Raw genomic sequence first — 22,395 nt, 5'->3', positions numbered from 1 at the left:
AAGTAAAATAAAACTTTCCATTTAGAGTGACAAAGAGATTTTATTTCATTATTAATAACTACAATATCTCTGAAAGGTTAAAGCGAAACATTTGCACGCTGCAGTCATGTGATCATATACTCAAATACGGGGAGTTAACCTGAGCAGTTTCAGTCTGTCCTTTCCATTCATCCGTCATTGATTCATCCAGATCAAGAAAGAGAGAGAGAGCAGTGAGCAGTGCAAGTAAAAGCGATCATTGAGCATCTGAATCAGAAAAAGAGGATTTCTTGAGAAAGGCACCACCAATTACAGGTCAGTAAATCACCTGATTAATCTGATGCAGTTAATCAAGAAGAAAATTAATCTTATTCTGGACATTCTTACAAAATTTGATTACTTAACAACAAAATTAGAGTATTGACTGTATTTATTTATAAACGAAGCTATTGGATTTCTAAAAATGAAAAAAGACAAAAAATTGTCAAATGAATTGGAAAATTATGGGGGCCACATGAGAATGAAATAATTTGAGAAATTAGTTACTAATTTGATAAAACTGATATACAGCTATAACAAATTTTAGAAGCAAATTTAAAACTAATGAGAATATGAAAGATCAAACGGATCATTCCGACAAATAAATACAATAAAAAGAAAACACTGACTTCAGGTAAACTGTGAAAGAGGCAAGAAATCAGTTTATTCCTCGAACTGATAGAGGAATAATTCATAAATTAATCAATTATTTTCTGTAAGCATGTGGAAAATAGTTATAAGAAAGAAATCATAATGGTAAAAAAAATAGTACTAAACATAACATGATTTCTTTTCCCATTGGTACTCGCTAAACCACTTGGCACTTACGAAACTTGATTCTATGAGAATGAGAGTAAGAGAGGAATTTGTATCACTTTGCAGCATTTGTTCTCGTTGTTTTCTCTAAGCCCGATTATCTAAAGATGGAAAATAAACAAGCTCATGTATTTATTGTTACGTTAAATTTATTAAAATTGTTTAGAAAATCGAGTTCAAGTAAATGTAAAATAGTCAAAACATCTGAAAAAAGAATAAAACAATCTGATTTCCCGGACAGCAACACAGCGTCGGCCCAGATCCGGCCCACACACGGCTTTCACACACTATGTTGCTGACTGGGTTTCTAATGGTTAATGATCAAGTACATTTCACACCAAAACATTTTGATTCAACACACTTCACTTCACTGAGTTGCTCAGAAGTCTTTGCTTTTAAAAAAAAGAAATTCTACAGTTTAACATTTGATTTGAGATGTTTTACACATTGTTGGTCTGTAATACTGTTACCATTATTAGTCTGTAATTCTGTCTGTAAGGCTGAAATCGAAGGCTCAGTTACAGTGTTGACCACATAAACAGTGCTGTAAATCAATACCTGGATAAAGATATTCATCCTCAATTGCAGATGAATGGGAAAACCTCTCCAAAACCATCAAAATGATGCACAGACAGAGCACAACTGATCATCTAGTCTAGTCTGCTCCCCCACATCCTCTTTTTCTGTCATTTACAGTAATGTTTACCTCGTGAAACCTATTTCAGTGATATCAGAGAGACATTTTATGCAATCCATTGAGGAAAAAAATCACGTGTTTAGTTCAGCTTAATCTCACAAAGTGAGTTCAGTCCATTATTTATAATCAGAAAACTCTATAAACATGTAAGAAGTCTGCAATGATAAAAGTAATCTCAGCCTGTTACTGATGTGCCTGAATTGAAATACGCCACTTGTTTTACTACAGAATGATGTGAAAGGCAGAACTAGTAGTTTCAAGTGCTAACCGAACAGTGCGTCAAGTATGAGCTTGATTGTAGTGCAGTTCTCTCACTGATTTTGAACAATAAACTGCGTGTTGATGCCCCACTATGACATTTACACAATAGAGACTCAGTGTGGCTCTTATAGAGATGCGTTTCCCTGCATGACGTCGCTGTAGAGTCCGTCCGTCAGGCGCTCGTAACGCCCCGAACGGCTGTTGAGGAAGAAGAGCTGGTCGCTGGTTTGTCGTGGGTCGAATCCCTCCTTCTGTAGGCGAGTTTTTTTTATTTTAAATGTGTCTGGGGATGAAAGACATGAAAGATTTTAATGCCCGTTCACACCAAGGACGATAACTATAAAGTTACAGTTCTAAAAATCGTTCTCCATATTAAAGAATAGCAAGAGTTCACACCACAGCTATAACGATAAAGATACGAGGAATGATATCGTTGGGATCACTTTCAGAACGATTTTTTCCCAGCTGTCGAAAGATAAAACACTGACAGCCAATCAGAATCACTCAAATTTAAAATCGCAGACGACATTGTGGTGAAGTTAATCGCCGAGGTCCAAAAATATCCACCACTGTTTGACAAAGTCAAGCCCCTTTTCAGGAAAATGCATAAGGAAAACAATGGTTCATAGACAGGATTACCTCAGGTATCCAGTGCTCATTTTCACAACACTGACTACGTTTACAAGCTGTCAATATCCGGGTTATGGTCGGGTTCGGGGTTTCTGAAACATTCGGAATAACCCGTTTACATGCGTGAGCAGAGAGAGTTACTCCTGTATACATGGATTTTGTAATCAATTGGCAATATCCCGATGTAAACGGCGACGCACGGTTAGCGTCTGGACGTACGGACAACCTTAAGACGCAATATGAGTCATTTCCGATTCTTCTTCCTGTATCCAAAGACAACAGCAGCAGCAGCAGCACGCGGATAATGAATAGTTCGGGGCAGATAGCGATCGCGTTTGCTTGCGCTTTCCTCCTCGCTCCAAAAGTGTGGTGCTGTGCTGCATCTCGCCATGTTTACCTCTACTTCTTGTTTACTTCCGGTATACTGCACGCGGGGTTTTGTATGCGCCGTCTCTACTCAAAAGACCAAGATTCCAGAACATGCGCAGAACACAAATCAATGTTCCTGTTGATGGGGATATGCCGATACGCGTTTACATGACCAAATATTCGGGTTAGAAAAGGGGTACCCCAGGGATCATATCCGGGTTTTTAAAAACCGGGATATGAGCATATTCGGGTTTTTGCCTGTGTTTACATGGCCGTGCGCGACCGGGTTATTGCTAATATCCTGGTTTTGAACGGGTTATTGGCTGCATGTAAACGTAGTAACTGTCTTGCTTCCTTTGAAATCGCAGTGAGTGTTGTTTTTATTCCAGTATATTGACTACGTCTCTAAATTCACTGTTAGGTTATTAGATCGATTACACCAGCTTCGCTCGAAACACAGCATGCTGAGGACATCGGCTGGGTAAAGTAAATGCAACAAGAACAGCAGAAACATGTTCAGAGACGTCATACACACGTTGAAACCGCAGCGCAGACCGCTATCATTCGCTGGTGTAGACGCAAATATATAGTTATCGTTATAGTTATCGTGCTTGGTGTGAACGGGCCTTTACACTGCTAAACAAAAGAATCAGTGAAACTGACAGATCGCCAGAACTTCACCATAAAAACAATCTTGGTCGCAACGTTTTAGGTTTTATGGATTGAACTTAAATTTACAGTGGAAAAGCAAAAGTTATTTCTTTAACCGATATAATGTTAGTTTACTAAAAGTACTCAAATCTGTTTTGCACCTTGTCCCCCCCCCTTTCTTTCTTTTTTCTTTTCTTTTTTCCCCTTTTCTTTATGTATTTGTTTTTTTATTATTATTATTATTATTATTATTATTATAAAATTATTATTTTTTACTTATTTATTTCATTTGTTTTTCATCTCGACTCAACAACCTCTCTGATAATTTACATGAATTAGTCAATTTAATTAGTTAATTTATACCATATACAGAAGGTATATGTACATGTTTGAATATTTAGACCACTTCTATTATTGATTGCTATCAGGATGTGAATAGAGTTTCAGCCAGTGTATCAAAGAGTGTTTATTCAAATAAATTGCCTACCTTGACTTTAAAAGCCGCCTACTTCAGTGTAATATGCTATACCATATCATCACGCTTCACACTGAGAATCTCAATAATTATAACGTGACGATCGGGTGGTTTGGGCGGGCGGATGATTTATCTTTAACAGCAGATTTGGGAGACGTTACAGCCGATCCGCACATCTAATAATTTTTTACAGAGTATGTTTGAGGAAAGCAGTGTAAGACTGTGGGGAATGGTGTATGAATCCGTCACCTGTTTTGTCGACCTCGGGTAGCAGCCGTAAGAAGACGGGCCGAGCGTAAGAGGGAAGAGTGTTCTGCATGTGCTTCAGAAGAGCCTCGCAGTCGAAGTGATTCGTCACATCCGCTATGGCGGCCATTCCTGCCTTCCCCTCCACACCTGGTGAAGAAGAGAGGCATGGATGGAGCAATTTTATTGCACATACTCGGCTAAACAAATCCCCACTGCATTATATAAAGCAGCTGCAGCTCTTTTCTTTATTTAAAACGTCCTCTAGTGGTGTAACAATATCATGTCACAATATATCGCAATACAATATAGTTCAATACATAGTGGATAGTTCATCCAAAAATAACATTTCTGTACGAGGAAAAATTTCACGTTCTCAGAGTTTTAGTGTCAGTACTACATGAAACTACTATATATAATGTTGAATATAATGCATAATAATGCAATGTGGGAATATTTGTGTGTCCTGATAATGCCAAATGTCTGATGTTAACCGTAAAAAGTCCAACATTATTTTAAATATATCTAGTCAGAGTGCAAATATATTGGTCTAAAATAATTCAGTATTTTCAGCTTCAGAATCATGAATATTCTGGTGTCTCTATTGTTCATTGGGTTTCCAGCACCAAGTCCAAGACTATTCATTTACACACACAATGTAACACCAGATTTAGCATTTTAATCAACAGTACATTTTTTGTTATTTCTTTTATCAAATGTCTTGGAGTATCGCAATAATATGGTATCGTGAGTTCAGTATCGCGATATGTGTTGAATCGTGACATGAGGGTATCGCTACACCCCTAGCGTCTTCTGCTAGTTACTTTGGACATCTAACCTGGCACTGAGACGCCGTAGACGGCCACGTCCGTCTGATTCAGCAGAGAGCTCAGGACTCCCTCCACCTCTGTGGTCGAGACGTTCTCGCCCCGCCAGCGGTACGTGTCCCCGCCTCGGTCCCGGAAATACACGTATCCGAACTCATCCATCACCATCAGATCCCCTGAGACAGAAGAACACAGTGAGAGGAATCCAGGAGGATCGGGCCGCATCCGCAGAGCTTCGACTTTACCTGATACATACGCAGAATCGCCCTTTTTGAAGACGTTGTGTGCGATCTTTTTACTGGTGGCCTCTTGATTCGCGTAGCCATCAAAACGCCGTAATGGATCAAGTGGATTGATTCTGCCAACGATGATCCCTGGTTCTCCTAAAATGCTCAGAAAATACACAAAAAACTTGTATTGTAGGGCTAAATGTCTTGTATATTTATATATATATATACGTGTATATATATATATATATATATATATATAAATATATATATGTATATATATAAATATATATATGTATATATATATATATATATATATATATATATATATATATATATTATTATTATTATTATTATTATTATTTTATTTTTTTTAAAGCAGAACATAGAACAAAATATAGTTAGACGATACCATCAATACAAAATACATAAAACAGAAAGTAGGATGTACGTGTAATTATGTGAAGTGTGTGTGTAAAAATGTGTTTCCTATACATGTAGAACAATGCTCATTATTTATATATATATATATATATATATATATATATATATATATATATATATATATATATATTATATATATATATATATATATATATATATATATATATATATATATATATATATATAGTAATAGTCAAAGATGTAATAAGGAAGAAGAAAGGGAGAGAAAGAAGAGGAAAAAATTTTGGGTAATTATAGTAAACTAAAATATGAAGATAAAAAAATCCATTTTCATTACTTGAAGTAAAATGCATGTTAAATGAGATAAAAATATATATATAGAAAAAAACGTATTTCTTACTTATAACTGATTTTATTTCAGCTAGTTTCCGAGGAAAACAATTCTCATTTTTATTTTGTTTAACTTAACGTACTAAAATAACTAAAACTGAAATAAAAAATGTAAACTGTATAGACATACTGTATATATATTTTAAAAACAATACAAATGTCAAAAATGAAAAAAATACTTGAAATGAAAAATATAAAAAACTAATTCAAAATATTAATATAAAAAAAACTATAATAGTATCTCAATGACACTAAGGGTACTCATTTACACAACAGCGATGTACTAAAAATGGAGAAGTTTCTCCTTTGCGTTTTTCGCGTACAAACGACAACATTGTCAAAATGATCGCCGTACACTTGGATCTGTGAAAACAATTAAAATCGCTGGAATCTGCTGCCAGGCCAGTATTTGGTTTTACTTCACTTTGTAAAAGAAACAATACGCGCCTGTAATATGCACCGCCATGATGTCACCGTTTTCACAAAATCACGTTTTTTGTTGTTTACATGGAGACAATAACAGTATAACTTTCAAAAACATGCATTTTCAGGGCCCCGAAACGCTGTTGTCGTGTGTCAAAACACATCAAAAGTTTCCCGTTTTTAGTTGAAAATGGTGTTCTTTAAACGGCCCCTGAGATAACACAGATTTACAGCACCGTCTCATCGGCTGTCATTTGTCTCTGATGTGAAATGTGTTTTTTAAGCACAAACAAGGACACACCAAGTGTATGTTACCGTTACTAGCCAGACAGAAGATGCCTTTTGACCCATTTACAAATTATATAAAGCAAGACCTTTAGAAACACTTTCGACATGCACTTGTTTACTCTGTCATGAGACTGTGTGTTCAGAAAACTGCACAGCTGCTCGGGTTGCTTCCAGTTGCCTGGCAAATATGTAGATAATATTCACAACATGACGTGCTAATATATTAAAAGAAACAATATATCATTCATTCTACTTCCACATACTTTGTTTCAATAAGGAAGGGACAATGTACGATCACCAGATTCATTATTGCAAAATATATAATAACGTTCAAAAGTTTGGGGTCAGTACGTTTTTTATTTTTTTTTAAAGATACTAATATTTTTAATCAACAAGGATGCATTAAATTGATCAAAAGTAAAATATAGAAATTTATTATGATACAAGATTTCTATTTCAAGTATATGCTGTTCTTTAGAACTTTCTATTCATCAAAGAACCTGAATATAAAATATGAATATAAAATATGAACTGTTTTCAACATTTATAATTATCATAAATGTTTCTTGAGCATCAAATCATCATATTAGAGTGATTTCTGAAGGATCATGTGACACTGAAGACTGGAGTAATGATGCTGAAAATTCAGATTTAATCACCGGAATAAATTACATTTTACTTTATATTCACACAGAAAACAGCTATTATGAATTGTAATAATATTTCACTGTTTTTACTGTATTTTTGATCAACAAATGCAGCCTTGGTGAGCAGAAGAGACTTTCAAAAACATTAATACATCTTACTGAGCCCAAACGTTTTTGTTTCAATTATAAAGTTTAGCATCATTATACAAAAATATCTAATATTTTATGCAGTTTATTATTATTATTATTTAAATAAATCACATGTACTGTGTGTTTTCAGGTTCAGATTGTGTTTGTGTATGTGTGTGTTTCTCTCACCAGGTTTGCACGGGACACACAGTCCTCGACTGTCCCTGATTAACTCCATGGTGTCTTCGTCGGCCCTCAGGAGTCTGATGGGATAGATGCTGGGCAGAATCATGCTGTTGAAGCCACACGCCCCCACCTGGCCGGAGGACCACAGTACGTAAGCAACACGGTACGAGAGGCTGTGCTGTATGGTGAACAAGTCACGGCTGAAGGGCGCTGTTAGGCATGACGCAAAGCGGAGTAACACCTTCAGCCGTGACTTATTCACCATACAGCACTTGCCTCGAGTACCTGATTGCTTTTATAAAACGGTTACCACACAATACAAATATTAAAGCCGAAAAATATGTATCAGTGCAACTCTCATGAAGTAAAATCACTACAAGCCTTCCTTCCGCTGGAAAAAAATAGTCCCTGATACATACATTATTTTACCAAAAAAGACTGTCTTTATGAGTGAGTGAGTCAGTAGAGAAGACTTTTATATTGAAAGGACTCAAACTTGTGAACAAGGAGAAGGAAGACGCAACTGACAGAGGACTATAGGCTCGGGAAACCCCTGAACTGTTAAAAGGACAAGATATCGCAGGGGACATTCAAACAGATTTTTTTATTATGAATATAGCACTGACCTAAAGGAGAATGCTATGTCTACTGTAAATGCAGGTACACTCACTTACTCAATCTCTCACAATACTCTACTCTAGCTTCAATGAACAATATCAATGAGATCAAACATGTGTTTACGTTGCTAAGAGTGGTTGCTAGGGGTGTTGTGATACATAGAACCGTTGGGTGAAGCGGTCATAGCCGTGTTTTATCATGAATAAAACAGCTATTAACCAATCAGAATCAAGGACTGGAACTAACCGTTTTATAAACATCAATAAAACACACATGCCTATCTTACACCCAGAGCAATGCAGTGCCAGGCGCGACGCGAGTGTGTTTTGCTAGTTTCAGCCTGACGCAGTTATCATTTTCACGTCCTGCGCCACGTTGTTTAAATAGCAAATGCATTTGCGCCCATTTATACACCCATGGGCTGCTGGTCTGAGAACGAGGTGTGTGTTCAGGCGCATTGTTGACACGTTGCTATTTTGAGGAGCTGAAATAGACTGAGTCATTGACCGACTGAACCCTGCTCTAAAGTCAATGGCACAATATTTTGTTTGTTATTTAAAGAGCGTGTTAGTAATGTGTGCGTCTATAGGCGGGTCCACAACGCGCGTACACTCTGCTTACTACACACACACTCTACTTATTACACACACAGGGACACACAGCAGCACACAAACATGCCAAATATTATAAATAAAAGGACTACAATGTAAAAGATCAATATTGTGTACATAAAGATATGGTGGAATCCGGCTTGTCCCGTAGATGGTCTGCTTGCGCTTTAATCTCACACACACACACAGCTTTAACCTCTCACACACACACACACACACACACACACACACACACACACACACAGCTTTAACCTCGCGCACAAGCAGATCCGTTTGCGCTCTCAAGACGCATTCAGTTTTTCCGCTTGCAAATTTCGTCATGTAAATAGCGAATCCGCCATGCCGCGAGCGCACCTGGCTTTTAAAGGGAATGGGAGATGAGACTCTGATTGGTTTAAATATTGTTACGCCCAAAACACACCCATTACTCATTAAGAAAATAGGGACGACCCTTTTAGATCATGCGCCGGGAGCACCGACCATTTTTCCCGTCTTTAAAATAGCAAAAGTGTATTCGGGCACGCCATAAGTGCACTTGCGCATTTTGCTTTAGACCATGCGCTTAGATCGTTACAATAGGGCCCATTAAATGTAATGAGTTCAGATTCACACACACGCACCTTGTTGTCCATGTTGGCCAGGCTGCAGTTGCACTCGGTGGCTCCGTAAAACTCACCGATGCGTTTGATGTTGAAGCGTTTAGTGAACGCTTCCCAGACGTTGGGACGCAAACCGTTGCCCGTGGCGACACGCACCTTGTGAAGAGACTCGGACGCGCGGACCGGCTGTGCTAACAGGTACCGGCAGATTTCACCGATGTACTGGACCACCTGCAAACACACACAAACAGCATTTAACTTTTATTTAAAGGTGCAGTCTGTAAGAATGACAACTAGTGGTCGAAACAGGTACTGCAGTCCAAATCTAAATATCGGAGATCGTGGTTTCTCCCGCCTCCACAGACTCGTTTATCGTACAAAAGTAAGCAAAAAAGACCTTAAAAACAAACTAAATTCATTAGTAGTACGTAAAGCCAATTATTTATTGTATACGACACATCTTGGTTGTCACAAACTGGTTTTCTTCAAGGTACAGCATTTCACTTTTATTTTGAACACTGCAAAAAAATGCTTTTCTTACTTAGTATTTTTGTCTTGTTTCCAGTCCAAATATCTAAAAAAATATATATCTGAAATCAAGAAGCATTTACTAGATAGGTAAAAATAACATGAGAAATTCTATCTTGTTTTCTGATAAAAAATAAAAAAAAGTAAGTGAGTTTTTGCTTAAAACTAGCAAAATTATCTGCCAGTGGGGTAAGAAAAAAAATCTTAATTCAAATGGAAAACAATATTATTTTTCTGACCTCATTGGCAGATAATTTTGCTAGTTTTAAGTAAAAACTCTTTTTTTATCAGGAAACGAGACAGAATTTCTTATGGCGTTTTACTTATCTAGTAAATGCTTGATTTTCTTGAAGAATTTTTAGATATATGGACTGGAAACGACAGAGTGTCAGATGAATTTGCACCAAAATACTATAAAATTTGATTTGAATGAAAAATGCACTGTAAAAGTCTGATAATTTACTGTCCTTGCACAATTACAAGATCAGCTGCACTCTCATTGGCCAATCAAACATGACTGTGATTGAGGTCAAAGGTCATCACCGTGCAGTTGTATTTGACACAGTCGTCCCAGAAACGACTAGCGGAAAACTTCCTGCGGATCACCACAGTCAGACCGTGCAGCAGACACTGACCCACGCCAACGATGTTACCTGGAAAACACAGAAAGAAGGGAGCTGACTGGTTGATTACACCGATCATGTGACCTAAACTATACATTCAATGGCATATTTCGTAATTTAAAAAGGATAATTAATGCGGTAGTTCCTTCAAGAACCCGCAGAGACACAGACGTAACAATAGGTTTCATACTGTATACCTTTACTATATATACTTATAGATATATAGATATAGATATAGATATAGATATATATCAATCTTTTTCAGTATAGATATTTCTGGATTAAATGTTAAAAACTGGTCACATGAGATTAAAGATATTTAAGGCAAGATTCTGCAGGAGAAAACATTGTTGTTTTTTCATGCATTGGTCAATTTTGGGAATTTTATTAAGTTTGTTTCAGACTAGTAGAAAGAAAAAAGCACGCTTTTAAGTGTTTATTTTATTGCACTTTATCTATTTGCATCCGTAGATTTCAATTACAGTACATATTTTTTAAAGGCATTTTTCTCAAAATGAGTTTTCTTTTCCACTTCAGCAGCATTTACACACACCAAACTTAACAGTTTAATTCCTATCTATATTCTAAAGGTTTTTACTGAGGTGTTTGTTCATATGTAATTCACCTGATAATTATTTGACATCTTAAAATAAGTTTTTTTCTCCACTTTAGCAGCACTTACATACACCAAATTTAAAATTTTCATTAATATCTATAATCTGAAGGTTTTTACTGCGGGTTGTGTTCATATCAAATTCACCTGATAAATATTTAATATTTTATTCATAAAACTGTCAGGGTTATGTTGGTTTTAGTTTTGTTTTTTGATCAGTTTCCCTGTTTTGTTTATGGTCCGCTGTTCAGTTTCCATGGTTACCGTCATCATTAGTTTCACCTGTGTGTCATTTATCATCTGCGGATTTCAGTTTGTTATTTAAGCCTCACGCTTGCCTTCACTCTCGGTCCAGTCTCTGTTATGTTGAGATGTGTTTGCACTGCCTGTTTGTTTGTGTTTTGAGTTGGAATTAAACCTGTTAGTGTTTTGTTGAACCTGAGTCTTCTGTCTTCTTCAGCTTCCCTGCACACATCCTTACAAAAACTATGGAGTATATACCAGTATGTTATCATCAGATATCACTACTGACCTTTTAAAACCATAATGGATGAGCTGGTAGTCATCCATTATGGTTTTAAAAAGGTCAGTGGTGATATCTGATGATAACATGCAGGTATATACTTCCCTTTATAGTATTTACTTAAACTGATCATGTAAATAATACACACAAAAGTGCTGAATTTAAGCAAACACCCATCTTACACAATATTTACTCAAGCTCACAAGAACAAATTGTTTATCCATTGACGAGGCTGGTAGATTATGGATCTGACCCAAGGTGAACTATTACACCGGTTGGTATATCAGTAAACTCAAATATGGGCCGATTTACGAACTTGGTCTATATCGCTATAATGAAGAGTTATTCAGACTATCAGTTATTCATGTTATCTATACGCTGAACAGGGGTGTGTTTCCCGAAAGCATCGTTAGCCAACTGTGTTCGCAAGTTCAGTCATTATCAGCAGTTCAACGAGTCAGTGTTTCCCGAAACCATCGTTATAACGAACATTCGCAAACAGCATCGCAGAGTTGTGTGTGTGTAACGACAGATCTCGACCTGTGGTTAGAAGAAGAGTCTCTAGTTTGCATGACATGTGGACTCAATAAATCCTGATCTTGAGCAGAATAATCAAGCTGACATTCAGTACAATCTGTGTCTTTTATTTAGAATACATATAAGTGTCATTTACGTCTTTTAGTTTGTCAAGAGATTTAACGCACCGTTTTTGAAAGGCGCGAGGTACAAAAAAATCCTCCACTGTTTGACAAGTCAAACCCCCTTTTCAAGGATACGTTAAAAAAGATGGATATATGGAAAGCAATCGGTCGTATCCTGGGAATAAATGGTGAGAAGGATTAACGATGAGATATTATGCAGTTTAGCATAGTGTAACAAAATTACCTCAGGTAGGCTATCCAGCGCTAGTTTTGACAACATTGCTGAAGTTGCAGTGAAAAAGGCGTTGTATACATTAAGGATATCGTGTACCCAAAAGCGCCTGTTTTTCTTTTGATATTTTTTTGTAACGTAAAGCAGCAGCAGGTCATCCATTTTTGCTACTTTGAAACCGCAGCGCTGGCGCGCGCGTGCTTAGAATAAAAAGACCGTTATCGGTCGTTGGTGTGGACGCATATATAGTTATCTTTATCGTTATCTTTACAGTTATCGTGCTTGTTGTGAACGGGCCTTAAGACTATTACGTATGTCTTGTGGTAAAGTATTCCAAATCGACGGAGCTATACAACTAAAAGCTCGACTTCCTATCGTAGTCAAACGCACAGATGGTACTATAAGAGTCACAGAAGCAGAAGACCTGAGGGATCGAGTAGGTAAATACACATGCAGAAGTTCACTCAGATATGAAGGTGCTAGATCATGAAGAGCCTTATAAGTAAAAAGTAAAATCTTGAATTGGATACGGTATTTGATCGGAAGCCAGTGAAGATGCTCTAATACCGGAGTTATATGCTCATTCAAAGGTGTTCGTGTAATGATCCGAGCTGCTGAGTTCTGAACCATCTGAAGTTTGTGAATGAGTTTCTGTGAGACACCACTGAGCAGAGAGTTGCAATAGTCAATTCGAGACGTTATTAATGCATGCACCAGAACAGCAGTACTATTAACAGAAAGGGATGGTCGGAGACAATTAATATTTTGCAGATATTAATATGCTGACCGTGTAATATTATTAACATGAGCCTCATAGGACAGAGTACTGTCGAGGACGACACCCAGACTCTTTACCTGAAAATAAGGAAAGATAACAGAGTTGTCGATAGCAAGTGAGAAACTTTCACAATTACGCAGTTTTGCTTTAGTGCCTACTAATAAAATTTCAGTCTTTGCGCTATTAACCTTGAAAAAATTGCATGTAAACCATGATTTTATTTCAGAGAGACAAAGCAACAGAGAGGAAGACGGAAATATCGAACTAGGCTTTGAAGATATATAGAGCTGGGTGTCGTCAGCGTAGCAATGAAAATTCATATTAAATTTACGGAAGATCTGTCCTAGAGGCAATAAATATACGATAAACAGAAGAGGGCCCAAGACTGATCCTTGAGGTACACCGCTGGTTATCTGAGATATCCGCGATTTAAATTGTTTTATCTGAACAAACTGAATCCGACCAGATAGATATGATCTAAACCAATCTTTATAAAGGGGTGAATTTCAATTTTACATGGTTGAACGACCAATTTGCGATAATATGTGACCCTGGATCACTAAACCATTCACGAGTCGCATGGGTATATCTGTGGCAATAGTCAACAATACATTGTATGGGTCAAAATTATTGATTTTTCGTTTATGCCCAATTTTTGTGAGTGAATGCAGCACAATCACGAACATAAATGCACAACTTTAAAGGCAGAGCCGGACAGTAACTGAGTACATTTACTTGAGTACAGTACTTAAGTACAGTCTTAAGGGATCTGTACTTTACTCGAGTATCATTTTTGGGGAGTACTCATGACTTTACTCAAGTACATTTGAGAGGCAAATATTGTACTCTTTACTCCACTACATTTCTATCCATAACTGTGAGTACCCGTTACTTCTAAAAAAAAAAAAAGGAAAAAAGAAACATCTCGGAAACCCTCTCAAATGTGATTGGATTGTGCAGGCGCCACTGATTGGGACAGCCTATCAGCAATCACCTTCAGCTTTCCGCCAAAGTCAACTCCATGGTCAGATTTAGATAAGAGATGAAACCATGGACGAAACAATGGATGAAGACGCAGCAGGTCCATCCCGGGAGCGATATTTTTTTTCCCAGGATGGTAGGGGAAGACTCATGAATATTCATTAGGGAAGTCATCCCTGATTGGTCTTAACCCCAGTGACGGGTAGGTTTAGGGGTGGGGTTATGGAGGTCATAAGACCCCCAGTGACGGGTAGGTTTAGGGGTGGGGTTATGGAGGTCATAAGACCCCCAGTGACGGGTAGGTTTAGGGGTGGGGTTAGGGGTAGGTCATCAGACCAATCAGGGATGACTTCCTTAATGAATATTCATGAGTCTTCCCCTACCATCCTGGGAAAAAAAATATCGCATCCCGGGAAAGTGCCAAGCCGTGGCCCCACCTCGCCAGACTATTTCAATTTTCTGAACAAGTTAATGATAGTTTTCGCTGTGTTTACCAATGTAAGCACTGTGGCAGTAGTAATGCAATATTTAGAAAATGTACTCCTGTATTCTTGATACTCAAGTACTTTTAAAAACAAGTACTTTAGTACTTTTACTTAAGTAGACATCTGACTGTAGTACTTTTACTTGTACTTGAGTAAAATTTAGCAAGGGGTATCTGTACTTTTACTCAAGTAATGTAGCTGTGTACTCTGTCCGCCTCTGATTAAAGGAGATTTTCTCAACGTTTAGATTTTTTTGCACCCTCAGATTCCAGATTATCAATAGTTGTATCTCGGCCAAATATTGTCCTATCCTAACAAACCGCACATCAATGGAAAGATTATTTACTCAGCTTTCAGGTTATGTGTAAATCTCAATTTCAAAAAATTGACCCATTTTTGGAAACAGTCGTGATGATTTCTTCAGCGGTGCGTCGTACTACAGTAGTGAAGCAGCGAGTTACGTCGCTGCACGGGAAACACACACCCGAGCGAGTCAAGTGCACAAAGAGTGTTGAACGTGTGTGTGTGTGTGTGTCCTGCAAACCTGCGGAGTGATAGAGCGGCAGACAGCAGTAAACTACATCATCCGGCCGCAGACCGAACGAGTGATATCCAAACGCAGCGATGCGATAGTACCTGTGGACACAGCGCACACACACACACACACACACACACAGATGACACAGCGCACACTCACACACACAGATGACCCAGCGCACACACACACACAGAGCCAAGCAGTCGTACAGATGATGTTTGCTCAGTGTTTTAAGAGCAGTGTTGCACAAACCTGCTGTGGACCACGATGGCGGCTTTAGGCAGACCTGTCGTCCCTGAGGTGTAGATGTAGAATAACCTGTCTGAGACCAGAGACACACAGTATCACACACTCACAGAGCTTCGGTTGTAAAGATGATTGTAATTACTACATGCTAACGTGAGCCCTAGCACTACTACTAGAAGAAAACAATGGAATTTAGTATTATTTTAACTCTTAAACGGATACATCGAGGTTATTTCAGCTCTATTTCCATTAACGTGCCTTTTGACATTTTGGCCAATGAATTTCCATACATTTTAGTGACAAATTAAAAAAAATAAATAATTCTGATTGCACTTAAAGAGCAATTTCAATTAAATATTTTATAGCAGAGCAAACTAGAATTTTTTTTTCATTTTAGTGACAATTTTTAGAGCATGTTCTCTCTCGCCAACTCTCACTCTTCAGTTTTACTGTAATCGTTCTTATTATTTTAAATAGATTTATTTGTCAAATTTATTTATATAGCATCATAAAGTGCTTTACAATAAACAATACAATACTTTATAATAATAATATTAAATAATTTATTATGTTATATATACAGTATATTGTTTAAAAAATTCTCCTCATTAAATTCTCAGATTTTCTTCATTTAAAAAGCAATTTCGATTAAATATTTTTTAGCTGACTAAAACTGAAAAAAAAAATCAAAATCCATTCAATTTTTTTTATGAATTTTAAGGATTTGCACATTTCTAGGCCTGTAAATCTTTATATTATCTCATAACTGTAATAGCCCTGTTTTATTCCCTGTGATTTACAGTGACCCTGAAATAAACGCACACTATACACACATTAATAATCATCATTGACAGCATGGGTTGTGCAATGGAGGACATGAATCGAACTGGGTCCCACATATGCATTATGGGGGAAAGGTCAGGAATACATAGTGTGAATCCTGTTTCCAGTTGTGTCAGATTTGACTGGCGTCTGGAGATGAGTGTACCACCAAACACACACACACACACACACACACACACACACACACTCAGGCCAGCTGACTGGGTCAGAGGTGATTAACCAATGAGAGTTCACCCTCGGACACATTTACTCTGTGTAAGACACTGCTGTGTTTCTCCTGATCGGGTCCTCAGGGACCGGATGTGTTTTCTCTTTCTCCCTTCATCGTGTTTTTCTCACACAATCTGCTTTTGTGCCTCAGACTTTCTTTCAGTCTCTCTCTCTCTCTCTCTCTCTTTCTCTTTCATGCGCTCTTGGCTGGTATGTAACCTTTTCCCCACTTTAACCACTCGCTCTCTGGCTGAAAACACACGTAATCTCTCTCTATAAAGGGGTGAATCTCACGCGACCTGCCAAAAACACGTCCGGCTCATTTTCAACTCAAACTCACCAGAAAAAAAGACAAGGAATTAGACTGTGCATAAAGAAAAGTAAACCTGTTTTAAAGATTATTTGGATTTTTAGCATTGTGGCTTCATTTTCAAGCACATTTCCCCCAAAATAAAACATATATATTGTAATTCACTAAATAATTGTATCTAATGATATATATATCCTTAAATGCATTTGTTATATATTTGATGTATATTATATTCAATATGTTACTATGCTGATTCATTTATGTAGATTTAAATAAAGCAAACATAATAAGTAATATAACAAGATAACTAGATTATTAAGATTATTCTCATGATTATATCATAAACAACATATTGTACACATAAAATTACAGTTATAAAAGCATGTATTTATCAAGGTAATATCTGTGATAATTCAGTTATGATATAATGATATGATATAATATGATATAATAAGAATCTAATGAGAATCAACATTAAAAACATAATAAATATATACTATTATAAACAACCATAATAAATTGTTATTGTTATATTAGTATGTATTGTTGCTTATAATGTTTTTTTATGGTGCTGTATAAATAAATTTGACTTTTGATAAATAAATATATTTAAAATAATTATAAGAATTACGTTAAAACTTGGGGGAGGGAAAATGTGCTTTATTTTAATGAAAAGAATATCACAAGGTAAAAAATAAAGGGAGGGGGGCATAAAATGGTTTTCGCAGTGAAATGTGACCCAGACGTGCCCTCATGACATTTGAGAGAGCGGGACGATTGCAAAATCTAAAATATGTAAGACATGTGGAGGCATTTACCTGTCGTGAAAAACTCACTCACTCTCTCTCTCTCACACACACACCATAAATCATCCATACACACAGAGAGTGGAGTGTGACACCGACCGTTGAAGCCCTTGCTGTGTGTGACGGCGGGCGGTGTGTGTGGCGATGACGCCAGCAGCGAGTCCAGGCTCTGTGCCGACAGCGAGTCCAGCGCCGCGAGTCCAGGACACACACCGGTGCAGAAGAGAGAGAGCGAGCCCAGAGACCCCTTCACCTCCAGCAGCACTACACACACACACATACACACACACACACACACACACACACACACACAGACACAGACACAGACAGACACACATACATTCACATTCACTTTTAGTGGAACTGATGCGACTTATTATTTACTTGATTTACTTATCATTATATCTATTAGTTATTACTATATTATTTTATTATTTTATATATTTGATTTATTTATTATCATTATTTATATTAGGATTTATGTTATTATTTATTACTTGATTATTTATTCTTTATTTTTTTATTATCATTATGTGTTATCTATTACTATATTATTTATTTATTCTATTCATTTATTTATTTATATATCAAAGGGCTTGTCCTTTTTACCCTTGCATTTACAAAACCATCATTGCCTACTTATGAATTAATGAAATAATTAATTGAGCATCTGATTGAAAAAAACAAAACAATTAGTCCGGCCTTGAGTAGGAGATGATGTCACTAAAACTCATAATGAAATAATATTAATTACATTTATATTTATATATATATACATATATATATATTTATAATGTCAACATATTATAGCTTATAATATTTCAACAGATTTCAGTTATTAAACAAATTTTGAGTAAATATTGTGCTAAAATGTAAAAAAAATATATATATAAAAAAAAATAATAATAATAATTTGGTCTCATTTGCTCATATTGAATTATGCATATACCATCAGTTATTAGACACACTTGTCACACAATATCTCTACTGGCCATTGCAAAAAAAACAGTTTAGTTTGCGAACAGACGAACAAAATAAAAAGCGCATCTCACCGTCCAGAAGCTCTGTCACTATATTTACAATAATTTAAGTCACTTTTTACTGGTAACATCAGATATGTGACATTATCAGGATCCACAAATATTCCCGCATTGCATTATTATACATTATAAATAGTAGTTTAATGTAGTGCTGACACTAAAACTCGTAAAAACGTGATGTCTTTCTCGCACATTAATTTTCATTTCGGCAGAATTATCCACGATACACATTGTTGCATTTCTGCATTGCGATATATTGTGCCACTACTGTTACACCCCTGGTTATTACACACACTTCTCACTAAATGTCTCTACTGGCCATTGAGAAAAATCACGTCAGTTTAGTTTGCGCACAGACGAAAGTAAAGTAGAGCGCATCTCACCGTCCAGAAGCTCCGCCCCGAACACCATCCCGCGCGCTCCTGACGCGTTCACGCAGTGCATCAGCGAATCGCGGCGCAGGTTGAAATTGATGAACGCCGGCTCCACGCCCACTTTGGCCAGTCCGAGCCACAGCGCCACCGTGGGCGGCCGGCTCTCCATGAAGATGGCCACCACGTCCCCCGACGCCCAGCCCTGCGCCACGGCCCACCGCGCCACGGCGTTAGAGCGCCGGTCCAGCTCGGAGAAGCTCCACACCTCGCCCGTGGACTCATCTATGAGAGCCGGTTTGTCCGGGTGGAGCGCCACCTGCTGGGCGAATATGGACGGGACGGTGCTGCGTGTGCGGGTATAATGATACATGAAGTATTTCACACGCAACAGTACGTACAGACCACTGGAAGAGACAAAGACAGAGTTAAAGGTGCAGTCTGTAAGATTCACAGCTAGTGGTCAGAACAGGTACTGCAGTCCAAATTCAAAATATCGGAGATCGTCGTTTCTCCCGCCTCCACAGACTCGACGGCGCTCACACGGGTCGCCAGTTTGAGCATGCGCAACAGGAACGAGCGCAAAGGACAATGAAAATCGGCAAATTGGCAACGTCCAGTTTCACAGAACAAAACAAAAACACACATTCCAGCCTGGAAACACATTTCAGAGTATAATAACGTAAAATAACTGGCTGTAGAAGTGTTTTTCAGAGGAACGAGTCGCATGTTTCCTCAATATATGCAAACATATCATGGTATTTTTATGCTTTTAGTCGAGTGAAAAAGTTACATACAGCACATTGTACGCCATCCTAGGGGCAATCTTCCCATAATTTCATATTACGATCTTATAACAAACAACCACAATCCACGATCTGAGTCGCGATCTTCACAATTGTGAGATGTAGTATCGAGAATATATCCAGACTTGAAAATTTGCACAATTTAAAAACAATCAGTTGTCAAAATAAATAGTCATTAAACCCTGAGTTGAACTTTAAAGCACTGATTATTATTAAAACTACTAAAGTGACTCAGTCAAGAGCAGTGAGTGATGTAGTCTTTGTCTTCTGTTGAGCATTAATGACACAGACAGCAGTTTTTGCATCAGGCTTTAAGACTGAATAGATCTAATATGACGACACGCATCCAATTTCTTTCCCATCTGTTTATTCACCTTAAAACGTAACATATACTCGGCAAGACGGACATTTGCACATATTTTTGTGTATATTTGACGCATGCCTGAAACCACATGTATACTTTTCTCGTGGGGATCAGACTCTTTCGCAGTTTAATACACTTTTAATAACTTTTTATAAAGCATGTCCCCCAGTAGACACTGATGTGGACTTTAGGCTTTTAAGGAGGGGCGAGAGCGCACCGCTTTAAAGGAAAGGAACGGCATGTGGCACAGTGATCATTTTATCTTGATTATCATATTTTCATAATATGATTTTTCAGGATTCACAACCGAAACTAAAATTTGATTCATCGCACAGCCCTACGGCTCGATGATCTCTACGATTCGCTTGAAAAGAGGATCGTGGACGTCTTCAAGACCGATGACAATATAAAATCGTCAGATCACCCACTGGTCCAAACAACGCGACTGAACAAAGTGAGAGAAAGTAGGTTGTACTTGCATCATGTCTCTCTTGATGGTGCATGCGGCCACATAGAGAAACCACCATCCTCCAGAACACAAATACACTCCTGAAAGTGCCACCAAACTCCAGAACCACGAGAGGCCCAGGACACTCGCGAGCCCGGCAGCGATCACCGCCACTGGGGCACGAAACCCGTCTCCAGCACCCATCCTGGACCACAGAAGACCAGAGGAAACACGCTTTTAATTAATACACATGTTCTTTGAGGATACGTGTATTTCTGACACTACATGACCTAAAATTAACCAGTGAAGGCGGAAGAAAAAGTGATTAAAAAGGTGAAAACGAAATGGTTCTACATTTTAACCTATAATTTTTATAATAATTATTGGTAAATCTTGGTAATGACATGTGATGGCATTTTTTAATTTTTCTTTTTTAAATAAGGTGGATGAGCCTTGAACCTGAACAAGTCTGCTAGCTGTCAATAAAGTAGAAATATTAATTGTTTCTGAATTACGATTAGCTAATGTATCTAAAAAAAAATATTAAAATAAATCTCGGAAATTGGAACTCTGTTTCTCTTCCACTGTCATCACATCTCATTTCAATAAGAAAAGGTTATGAATAAAATCAATTATTCTCTAAAATGCTTTGGTGTGATGGTGGAAATGACAGCAGAATTTTGGACAGTGATTCTTTATTACAAAAACGATCAATTGTACATATAAATACCCAATTGAAAATGTTTAAATTATTCTGACAAAGTAAAAAAAGAGAAAAAAAGTATAATTTCCTCATTCGAACTACTTTTATACTTTTTTAAATACTTTTTTTCTTTTACAAAAAGACAGTAATCACAGAAATAGATATGTGTTAATCTATTCTGTAAAGCTAAAATGGATGGAATAAAAACATTTTTCATCATCCATTATTTTAAAACGTTATGCTAACTGAAGAATCAACTAAATACATGTAAAAGCATTGCGTAGGCTGTATAATAATAGTGTAAAGTACGCGCACTGCTCATGAAACGCACTTGCCTGCGCTCCGCTTGGGTTTGACCGCTGTTCAATCCTCTGCCCAAAGAAATCCCTGAGAAATGCTGAACGTTACACCAGCTGACGAGAACTTATTGAGAAATGTTTGTAACGGATAGACTTTCTAGATGACACCAAACCCTTTATTAACGCTCGCGAACTCTCACTTGGCTCACAGTGCGCGTTCCTAAGCCTTGGAAGCCCCGCCTCCACGTCCCCGAGCTCCGCTCTCATTGGTGGACTCCGCCGTCAATCACGGGTCTGCCGGTTCTCCGGGTTCTGCGTGTCTAGACTGGCTGTTTTGGGGTCCTGTCACAACTCAACCCTCTGGCAAATGACAATGAGGGCTGTCTCAGCTCACAACTAAATATGTTCTTAGAACGTTTCAGGATTTAATGAATGAACTGACTCGCTATTTCACAATTTGTTTGATTTCATAATAGTTTAATATGCCTAAAATG

General features: G+C 37.5%; 1 protein-coding gene across 2 annotated transcripts; it reads right to left on the bottom strand.

Moving 5' to 3' along the window:
- Positions 1–965: 965 nt before the first annotated feature.
- On the bottom strand, positions 966–22,151 carry slc27a1b (solute carrier family 27 member 1b). 2 transcript variants are annotated; one of them, XM_079864471.1, is made up of 13 exons: positions 21,934–22,151; positions 20,931–21,104; positions 19,294–19,688; positions 17,970–18,134; positions 15,708–15,777; positions 15,462–15,553; positions 10,585–10,694; positions 9,535–9,744; positions 7,689–7,815; positions 5,236–5,373; positions 5,002–5,166; positions 4,167–4,313; positions 966–2,075 (listed from the first exon to the last, which is right to left on the bottom strand). In XM_079864471.1, exons 2-13 carry the CDS (start codon positions 21,101–21,103, stop codon positions 1,918–1,920), a joined length of 1,950 nt encoding a protein of 649 aa, XP_079720597.1. In that variant the 5' UTR covers position 21,104; positions 21,934–22,151; the 3' UTR covers positions 966–1,917. The 2 variants fall into 2 exon arrangements, with proteins under 2 accessions (XP_079720597.1, XP_079720596.1); XM_079864470.1 differs by having other exon boundaries at positions 21,938–22,151.
- Between the last annotated feature and the right edge of the window lie 244 nt (positions 22,152–22,395).

This window comes from Squalius cephalus, assembly GCF_949319135.1.
Source record: "Squalius cephalus genome assembly, chromosome: 2".
In the NCBI taxonomy this organism is placed as follows: domain Eukaryota; kingdom Metazoa; phylum Chordata; class Actinopteri; order Cypriniformes; family Leuciscidae; genus Squalius; species Squalius cephalus.
Note: the sequence above shows the minus strand (reverse complement) of the source record. Positions and strands in the feature narration are given on the sequence as shown.